The following is an 11,430-nucleotide window of genomic DNA, read 5'->3' on the forward strand; positions in this document are numbered from 1 at the left end:
TCTTATATGTTTTTTTCTTATTTGAAAATGACATTACAGCCAGTTTTTGTTTTAAATTTTTGGAGAGTCCCAATTGAGTGGGGCTCTAAGCTATGGGTTGTTTAGTTTATACGTAAATCCGGCACTGCCTATGTGGCTAGAGTACGGCTTTTAGTGCCGGAGACCTCGGTTTGATTTCCGAAGAGTGCTCGTGTGTTCGGATCCCATACTCGGAACTCATATAGCCTCGGTGTTGAATGAAACCCTAAACTCCAAATAAACCTACCACCTGGTAGATATTTTGAATGCAGGAGAAGGCTCTCAACATGTAAGCGTGCAGAAGAGGGTTTGGAACAAAATCAAAACGGGTTTAACTGCCACTCATCCAGGAATATACCAGTCATATGAATCAAAAACTAAGATTTTTTTTTCTTTTTACGAACTGAAAATAAATATTTCAATTCATTTAGTTTTCTATCCTGCATGGAATAGTTTGAATACAGTACATGACTGTTTAATGAATTATGAGAATTGGATAGTATTATCAAACACCTAATAATTTTAATGACAGCAAGCCTAGCTAAAAACATTTTTGGTCTTCTTTTTATTTACTTACTTTCCCTGAAATTAAAGACATGAATTAACTCAAATGACATAGCATTTTGATGTTTTGTCAACAATTTACTAATCTATTATTTCATCCTTCTGCGGTGTTATTAATTTTGTGACGATTTGCATAAGAACTCCACGTGCTTACTGCAATATTTAAATTTATTAATTTTGTGACGATTTGCATAAGAACTCCACGTGCTTACTGCAATATTTAAATTTCCACGCCATTGCTGCCAGCGAATTGTTTCTCCTAACATTCAGAAGTATGTTTTGATATTTAACCATATTGTTCTATACTGGCTTTACATTACTTCAATTCGCATTAATCTTAGGAATTCCAAGATATTTTAGATAACAGGTTATCCCAAGGAGAAGAGACTCCTGAACCCACTCAGTAATTTTTATGTAATTAAAAGTAAAGGAGTTATTTTAAATGTTGTTGGGCCAAAGCTACATGCATTCTCGTACATAATACACATAAGATTTATTTCCTTTTCTCTACAGGAAACTATATCCTTTGTTGATGCCCAACTGATAAGAAAGTATGTAAGAATAGGCACATCTGCCGAAGTTGGGAAGTGTGGTCAGATGTATACTTCTTTTAATTCCGAGGCACGGAAGATAAAATTACTTTTGAAATTCTGGCTAGACAATAGTCTGGCACTTAAATTTGTTATGATCTTCAAATAAAATAGGTAGTCCCAATTGGGGAAGGGTCCTTAGACCCACTACCCTGTTCTATAAGCTACTTATGGCCTATAGTAATTTTGTCTATCAGTATAACAATAGTAATAGTAACTATAACTAACAGATAATTAAGAAAGAACAATTGGCTGATAACCTTTTATGACAATTTTAAAACAAAACCTACCTTATGGGTTAGAGAAACTCCCTTTAGGATTTCTAGGGTTAAAATACAAGATAATCCTTACTGGAATTTTAAAAGGAAATAATTAATATTTATGATATCTCCACAGATATTTATGATATTTCCTTGCAGATTTACACTTTATTTAATTTGTGTACCATTCATGTTTAAATTATTTAACAAATTTCTTGATTTCCATTTCTAGATTACGATGAAACTATGGCTCGTCCTTCTGCTGATGGATTCGACCCTAGCACATTACTACATAGCCTGGAAGATGCCTCAGTTTTCATGGCCAAACAAAGAAACCAAACAACGTGCATTAAAGAATGGCGATTATATTCCAGAGAATAATATCCTTTGGAAATCAACACCGTGGAGATTAAGAATGTTTATCAGTATCCCCAGATGGAACAAAGGTGTTCCAGCAACTTTAGCACAAATTCCATGGCCCCCTGAATTATGGGCGAGATCACCGTTGTTGCATCCATATCCTAATTGGGATTACCAGACTATCGGAAATTGTTCTGTTTTGCAGTCCGTTCCAGATACTGCGGTTGACCCACGAGGAAAATTATGGGTTTTGGATGTTGGTGATGAGACTAATGGATGTCCACCAAAACTTGTAGTGTTTGATCTAAAGAGAAATAAAGAAATCGTTCAAATAGAATTAAGTGAAGTTATGACACCGGAGAGTTCACTTCAAGCTATAGAATTGGACATTCTCAGCTCAAGAGGACCTCAGGCATATATTAGCGATTTTGGAGGACATGGATTAATCATTTACACATTTCGTGAAAATTATCTGTGGAGATTAGAACATCCTTTTATGCACAATGCTATGATGGATATAGCATTAGTACCGTTTATAGGCAAGGATGAATTCATGTATTTCACATCGTACAAAACTCATGAGATGTTTAGTATTAAAATGGAATTCTTGAGGACTGCCACTGGTGAATGGGATTTGGAGCCTGACTCAATTTTAAGAGTTGGCGAGAAATTGGGTCCATCTTCAGGTTTGGTTGCAGACATGAAAGGTGGTGTTTATTATTATTATCTAAGAGATAACGTTGTTGTCAGATGGAATACAAAAGAACCCATCAAAGCAGAATCTCATCTCATCTGCTTTCAAAATTCAACTCTTTTGCCTGCTGTAAGCCAGCTTTTGATGGATAACTTCAGGCAAGTTTGGGCATTAGCAGGTACTTATCATCCTTTCTATGAAGGTTTTATGGATGGATACAATTCTTCCTTTTATCTAGTAAACATCTACAAAGTTCCTTAAGCCTTAATTTTAAGTACAAATAAAAACAAGAGGTTCCATTGTTTCTGTTAAAACTTATATGTTGAGTTCAAAAAGTAAATATATATGGAATGTTTTCAACTAAAATGTTATATATAATGAGCTTGTTTGCTTTTTATTGTAAGAACTGCACAGATTGGAATCGAGATTATTAATAACGATGTTGGTTTTCGTGAATCTAATCCAATAACGAACTGTCGTTCGAAAGTCCTGTCATTTGATTATAGTTTTATGCAAATAATCATCATTATACAACAATCCAAATATAGGTTATTTTGTAAATCTTGTGTACTGCTATTACCAGATTATCTATAATAATTTGTTAGATCTATTATTTATTAATTTCTAACAATCCGAAACTCATTCCCATGTGTGTTTATATTTTTTCTCGACCAATTTCATGTCAATTGTCAAGATAGGATTGATGTTTAATTTATTATATGAATGGCCAACTAACATATTCAAGTATATTTAAAAATTATGCTATTTCCTGTTACCAATCACTGTACAATAAAATTTTGAAACCATAAATTCAATTGGTAACAACAAATATTCCTACTTGATACAATATATTTGTATTACCACAATTCATCAAATTACATTGTCAATCAAATATATTACTGATCAACATTCTGTATTTGTTGATTCACAATCGAAACTAATAAAAGTAGTCTTAGTGTTAAATAAATAATTTTGTACGTACTTGCATTGGACAAATTGTATTATTGAGAATTTATAGTGACCGTGTTGTTATTATTAATGTAACAAACAGTAACATTTCCATGGATGCAATCATCCGAAATTGCTCCATTATGTATAAAGGGAAGCGGAGGTAAGATGGCGTTCTGTTTATAAAACAATGAAGCGTTGTGCTCTTTAATTATTTCAATTTTAATTTCGTAAACAATTTTATTTCTAGACACAATTTAGTTTATTACAAACTTTATATTATTTTACATGTTTTTTATATGTCCTGCACCTTTGCCTTCCCTTTTCTTTTAACAAAATAGTGTTAAAACAGAACTACTTGGAACAGGCCAATTCGTCCATGTTTGGAGCGGACCATCTTATACAATTATAATTTTATCAAAACGTTTCAAAACAAAACTAGTAAAGCAGTCAACTGGTCTTAGTGTTGTGACTTTTTATAAAATCCCCCGTAAGGGATATGAATAGAATAGAATATGTATAAAGAACACAAAGAAGAATCTATTCGAAACTAAAATATGAATATTCAGGTTTGTCATGTACACATTTTGTATGCGAAACAGAGCTCTTACTTTAGACACTAATGAATGACATGGGAGATCTATATGAAACCAAAAAACAAAGTGCAGCATATGATATATTGGTATAAACATACTCCAGAACACAAATATTTCAGGTTTCGTACTTTTATTGCAATAAAGTGAAAAACTTAACACAACTCACTTTAGTAGATATCCAAATGTCATGCTAATATGCATTCTTATTGGTGCTTTCTAAACTTAAAAGTTATTAGTTTTATGTAGACTAACCTGTCATATATTGTAAAAAATATTTTTGTACTTAAACTTTGTTAAATTTTACAGTGTCTTTTCATATCCTTCAATAAACTGTAAATAAATAAGTAAAAATAACAGATATAATTAAAATATAATATTAAAATTGTACAAGGTAACTTTTAGTATCTAGAAACTAATATAATCTCTATTGGCAATATTTTTAGAACGTAATTCATTAGTGAGATGTACATTACCAAAACGTAATATCGTAATTTTCTTACACAGCAGCCTTGCTCAGCAGTAAAATATATTTCTTTTTGTAGTTAAAACATTGCTTTTTTAGATTGTAGTGTTTTGTAAGTGTGTGCATTCTAAAATTTAAATGTTATATTTTATACTTTGTAATCGTTTGGAAAAATATTTCCAAAAAATCAACTATAGCTGACAAATACACCTTTTCTTCGGTACATATAATACTCACTGGGATCTGGCAAACTCTGGTAGACTTAGGCTATTTTACACAAGACTTTGAAAGTAGAAAACTATATGACAATTATGTTCTAGTGTAGAAAGATAAGAAGTAGGTAGCTGTTCTTATACAGCAGTCAAGTGAATTTCTAGCATACAGGATAATAAAGTAGATGTATCATTGGTGTTTTACTCCAAATTACCCAACTGTACTACAGAAGACATACTTAATAAAACAATTACTAGTAATATTAGAGCATAAATTTGAAAATTCTTAGCACATATAGAAATTGTGAATAGTGTTTTTGTAAGCACAAAATAGGAATTGAAATCTCGTTCATCAGCATGGTAAAATTAATCCACAGTCTACATTTAGAAAGTGGTCAGGGTCCTATAGGTTCGAGTGTAGGTTTAAGATGTAAATTCGTTTATGTAATGATTCATTTTTGCCAACTTGGAGATTTTTCGATAAATTTAAAGTCTTCCTCAGTGATATTTAAGAGGAATAAAATCTAGGAAGGAATTTCCTATAAGGATATTTCTATTTCCCTTTCATATATTGAACCATTGAGGTTATGGACTCACGTTGATCAAGATTTTAATATTCATTCAGCTTACCTCTTGGTTTTCTTCTTTATAATAAACACCTCAGACCTATTAGGAAGTCTGGTTTTAAACAGGAGCCAAAGATGAAAATTGTTAAAATTTAGGAGATTTACATTAAATTTATGGTAATTTTGTGATACTAATTTGGGGGCAATCTGTTTGGTATCAGTGCCTATAAGTAATGTTTTTCAAAAAAATATGACGATCACTAATAATTTTGAATGTATTTCAAGCCAAGGTATTTGAGTGCTTGTACTTGTTTACATTTCAAATATTTATGAAATGTCTTTTACCAATTTTCCACGATAGAAATTCGTTTAAATCCAATGAGTCAAAATTGTGAATATTTTTGTTTTTATTGAAATGTAAAAATTTGAGTGGAAATTTGTATAAATACGGGAATTAAGTTTTGTTTATGCTAAGAAGAAAATATTTTGATGGTTATAATACAATGAAAGGTATATATTTTATGTTTTGTTTGCCTGTCCTGTAAATAAAGATACAAGCGTTACTTAGAAATATTCTACTTCACAATTGATGATTCAGTTACAAAGGTAAGTTTTAATATTAGGTATTCTTGCTTGCTTGTCATTAAAAAAAAAAAAATCGAAACAAATCAAGAAATCTCTTAGAACGCATTTTTCTTGCAATTCTTTTTTCTTTTCTCTTTTTGGTTTGTTTTTCTCGTGTAATGTAATGTTTCATGATTTGCTGGTTTGTTGTCTACTATTTTAATGCCTCTTTTCAGTACTGAGGTTATTTTATATAAACCTACAGTTTAATTTGAATCCGAAGAGTATGTACTCGAATTGTAAATCAACTAAAGGTAGAGGAACTCAATAATTTAGTCAGGAATTAATCAAAAATGTTTCGTTGGGAAACTATTTCGCTACCAGTGCTGTTCGAATTTTCTTGAAATAGAACAATATTAGGACCTTAGACAGAACAATCTGTTGTATCCTACACTCAAAGTGCATAGAAACAAACATTTAAACAGACAAGAAAGTGAAACCTGTAAATTTATTAACCATAGAAATTATGCGTCAAAGCATTTCAATAGCTAACAGCAATTTTGAAAACCAAAAAGTTTATCACAAATATAATAATTAGTTAAAATAACTGTACTTATAGAAATACTGCAATATTCAAATTACTGATATTGCGAGATGTATGTGTAGAGTATGTATTTTATCAAAGGCAGATTACAAAAGTATGTAATGTTATTATGCCAATGGAACAAGAGTGCTCAGTTTTTCATTAAAATGTCAGAATTAAAGTGTGGAGCTACACAGAGACAACTTTGGTTTAGAATTTTGTACCGATGTACATATTTTATTGGATATGTCTTCTTCTTGTTGTTCACCTCAACCTTAGGTTGGTGGGCAACATGGAAATTTTCAAACTTTTCTCTCGCTTTGGAGAGCTGTAAAATGATGTTTCATCAACTTATCCCTTTCTTGATTTCAATCCCAACCAATAGGAGCTCTTATTCCGCAAAGGAAACACACGACAAATTTAATTAACTAATCTTTCTTTGTAACATTTTTTTTTTTTTTTAGATTGGGAACGAACGAATCTTGTTCATCACTAGTTTTAGTTCATTATTAATACCTTATTAACTTAATAATAGTAATTATTGCCTAAAAGAAAATATGTTGATCTGTTTTATGAAAATTGGATATTTTTTTAAAGAAATGTATTGTGAAACATATCTCTTAAGGTGAAACAGATTAAATATTAATAAATAGAGCTTAAGTACCTTTAGATTTAGGGTAAATTCTACAGATTTAACAACATTGATAGAAATAGGTGCCCAATATCACTATTATTCTCTTTAGCTTGCTTTCTATTATTCTCTCTTTAGATTGGCTTGCTTTCTCGCAGCAGTATTAGAAAATACCCAGTTTTCTGAAAGCACAATTTCCATCCTTACAGGAATGCAATATAATTTTCAATTCAAAATTGAGGGACAGTTAATAAAGATTAAACAATGCACTGACTTCATGTCTTTATAGATAGATATTACAACAATCAGTGGTAAAGTGCCCTTAATGATGCTAGTGGAATAGCTATTGAAATGATAGCTGGAAAAATAAGTTAAAAAGATGACATATACTCCAAGAGAGTTGTCTTATTGGCTACTTTTATCCTTGCTTTGATTTTCAAGATCGATGTAACTTTTTATAGTATGAAACTAGCTTGTAATAAATAGCTTCCCGTTCCAATGCAAGAGGCATTTTATTCCTTTTATTGTTATTGTAATTTGAATGCTATGCTACAGTTCTGCAATTTTAATTAGTTTTCATAGTTGTGTTATTTTCCGTGATAACTGTTGTTAAGGATGCAGGCAATTTACTGCTCTGAACCGTATTCATACTTTTTTTTGACCTATATCTAAAAGGAAAAGAAAATATAGAATTAATATACACAAAACATAGTACGGTATAAAAATATAAAACTGCATCCTTGTACATTATAAACGAAGAAATGACGAGTATTAAAGCTAATAATCGATTATTTATCTGTGAGAAATCATTATAATTCATCTGGAGTACCATGATAAGCATACTAACAAGAGAGCTAAATCTATAAAGGCAGGTAACATTATAATTACAGAATTTGATACTGATTTAGGAAATGGTAGTAGTACTTAACATTATGCGATTCTAATTAGCTTCGGGACAACAAAGTTCTTATATTTCTTCTTTCAAATGTCCGATGTTTTGACTATAATCGTTAAACATCCAAAATATACATCAAAGTTTTTGTTACGCTATACACATAAGCGAAACCATAATATAATATGTGTCGTGGAGTACTATATCTTCCAATTTTGCAAACCAATCTGATAGCTGGTTTAGATGGTGTGCAAAGTTTCTTCAAATATCCTACCATCTACATCCCTCGTGTATACATCTGAAATAAGAAAAGAATCATTCATTCATAAGTAATACATTTAATAAAGCAATATAATAATATTAGCAGCAATGGAAGTAATTTATGAATCTATTAAAGAGTTAGCTCTTCAAGCAAAGTCACGTTAATAGTAAGTAAGGAAATAAGGAAGTTGCAAAATAAAACAATTATGTAATCAGTTAGACTTACAAAAGGATGAGTACTCTTATACTTAACTTTTGAAGAAATAGATAGTAATAGAATGTGCAAGGGGATATATAACTACACTTATATCTAATTCTAAAATCTACACTATCATTTGTGGTATACTTACCTGGTACTTTACATCATAATCTAACCTAGCTCATAGAAATATTTACCTAACTTAAATCTAACCTAGCCTAAAGAAAATAGTAAATAGTTTCCTTAATACCTGATGATCCGTCGAAGAAAACTGGTAACTTCATTTACATTCGAAACATCAAATTACACAACTTGAAACAGAATAAAAGAAATTTAATGTATTTGTAAATAATACCATTTATACTAACTATTCTATGCAACATACTAACACTTATTTGTTGTTAATAACGTTGTTTTGTTTCAGCCTTATTTATATTTTAATTTATATTATATTCTCCTTAGATATTTGTAAACTGTTAAGAAAATTTCTTTCCGTTCGTTTTAGATCGCTTTATACATTATTGCGGTACTAACGCTTGTAGCCTGACTCGTGGGTAGGAACGTTCACCTAAGCAGGTCTAGATTGCTTTTAAAATTATACTCGTTAATATCCGAAACTACGTTTTGGAGAGGACCAAACACAGGCCAGTATCGGCTCGTGGTTGTAATGTGTTTGTTCTTCACAAACGGAGTGTACTATAACTTGTACTTCGACGTTGCGCTACGAAAGTTAATCACCATGGAAAGAGGGAACGTTTATCCGATGAACTGTAGACATTGCAGTACTCTTCGCTTGCTACATGAACTAGTGGCTCTCATCCTTTTCAAGCATAGTACCCCGTGGGTGAAAGCGATTGTCCTGAGCGACCCCATCATCTTAACCCAAACCATCCATGCATAAGACTTAAGGTAAAAGTTGGGTGAAGTAGTCTAAGGACCAAATAAAGGCTTCAATTCTTAAAATTAGCCTTGACCAATACATATATATACAAAGTGAAAATAAATTTTGTTTCTATAATTTGTGTTATGTAGGTCCCTTTTCCCTTAAATTCCCTCCAAAAATATAATTTTTAAAAATATTTTTAAACATACGCTTGCCGTTTTCAATTTTCACAGAAAAGGGACTAACGAGCGTTCCTTTGACCGCTTTTTTAAAGAAATCTAAAAATATTATAACCAACCTATTTATTATCATAATCAACCTTGAGCAACCTTGAGCTCCTATATAAGCTTGAGAGGTAATATACAGTAGTTTTCAGACCATTGATGTCCACGTTACACGTAAAGTAAAAATCAAATAAAGGACGATTTTTTACGATTATCTGTAAGCTTTATTAGTAAAGAGTTTTACGACAACATTAATGAAAAAGTGTGCATAAGGTGTTTACATACGACACTGTGGTTATTACATTGATATTTTTTCTCAAAACATCTATTTAAATACGACTGTGTTTTGCAAAACGTAGTGGCAGAACGATCAGTTAATTCACGTTATCTTCATGTGAATATCAACGAATATTTAAAGATACAAATACCAATCCGATACGAAATGTTGATATGTAGAAAATGATTTAATATTGAACTCAAATGTTTAACCTATTTTTCTGGCAACTTCTCACTGTGTATAGGTAATTCATTGCTATTCAAATTTGATGAAATAGGGTGTCATTCTGAATCACAAAAATTATAGAAAATATAAATATAGACACGTTTATATTCTACAAGCAAAATGGATGGTAATAATAATATTAGTGTAATTGTAAAAGTCACAACTGTAAAAATTTCGACACTGTGAGTAGGATGGTAGACCTTCCAAAGGTGCAGAAATCTTAATATCTATAGGTAAGTAGCTTATTTTCTTATCTAACTAGACCATCAACTGAAAATGAAAACATTCAAGGAAATTGTTATAACATTCAAGGGATACAAAATTGAATATGTTATATCGAAATGAAACTGAACAACTTTACTAGTTTCGATTTTTCTTTACCAACTGGTAAACCCGCTTAGAATTTTTTTCCAAAAATATTATTGTTAGTCTGACAAATAAAGGGGCTGGATAAATTTTAAGTTACAAAGTGCGAAAATCATGCTTTGAAAGAACTTCAATAGATTCTGTTTAAAAAATAATAAATCGTTAATAAAATAATGTAAGAACCTATCCTCATGAAATAAAATACATAAACTTGCAGGAGTAGAAGTACGATCATCAATATCTTCAACATTTGATCACAATTTATGATCTCAAGCATAATGGCTACTGTGATCATCGCATCGTTCCAACTTGTTATTCATTTCATACATCATTATAACATAACATTTCAATAATTTCCCCCATGTTTCTCATTATGCCTAGGTATTATGGGGTCTCTCGAACAGGACATAAATTCAAGTGTCCTACTAACATCACTGTGGCGGTGATTTCGTAAAAAAGTAAAACGAAATCTTTCAGTTTAACGTCCCACTATTATGCCCTTTAGGCTAAGGGAGACGTTAATTAAGGCAAGTGAATGATGATGGAAGAATTGGTGGAATGAGAAATTGGAAGTAAACGGGAATACTCCGAGAAAACCCAAGGACAAGATGTTGTCCACCATAAACTTACTTGGCCGGGGATCGAATCAGGGACTCCACACACCAGAGGTAAGAGCTCTACCACTGAGCCACTTTGTCCCCGCAGTGACTTTGTGTGCACCAATTATTCACAAAAGTAAATTAAATAAAAATTATAACAATATAAAATATTTTTAAAAAAATGTAAAAATAATAAAGTAAAAACTTTAAAATATCTTATAAAAATAAAGTTTAGGAGTAAACATCTGTGTAATTATCAACTACAATTATTATTATATCGCATTAATTTCGTCTATTGATAACATATATAAAATTATTACTTACTCTATATTTCTTACATCTTGTATCACTTCTTCAATTGTTTGTTCCGATTACAGCATTAAAATGCAAGGAAAAAAAAACGACGTTGGAAAGTAACGAGAAGCCACCACGAGACCTTGAAGGAATTGTTGGGA

The 11,430-nt window shown here is 31.1% G+C and overlaps 1 protein-coding gene across 1 annotated transcript in view; it reads left to right on the top strand.

The window, feature by feature from the left end:
* LOC145664518 (protein yellow-like) overlaps positions 1 to 7,553 on the top strand; it is a 43,240-nt gene extending 35,687 nt beyond the window's left edge. The window contains exon 2 of the mRNA XM_081731256.1: positions 1,665 to 7,553. Within this exon, the coding sequence (XP_081587382.1) occupies positions 1,671 to 2,747 (1,077 nt within the window). The 5' untranslated portion in view covers positions 1,665 to 1,670 and the 3' untranslated portion in view covers positions 2,748 to 7,553. The remainder of the gene's footprint in view (positions 1 to 1,664) is intronic.
* The last annotated feature ends 3,877 nt before the right edge of the window (positions 7,554 to 11,430 follow it).

The sequence above is a fragment of the Thermobia domestica genome, chromosome 11, assembly GCF_964235325.1.
Source record: "Thermobia domestica chromosome 11, izTheDome1.hap1.1, whole genome shotgun sequence".
Taxonomy (NCBI): Eukaryota; Metazoa; Arthropoda; class Insecta; order Zygentoma; family Lepismatidae; genus Thermobia; species Thermobia domestica.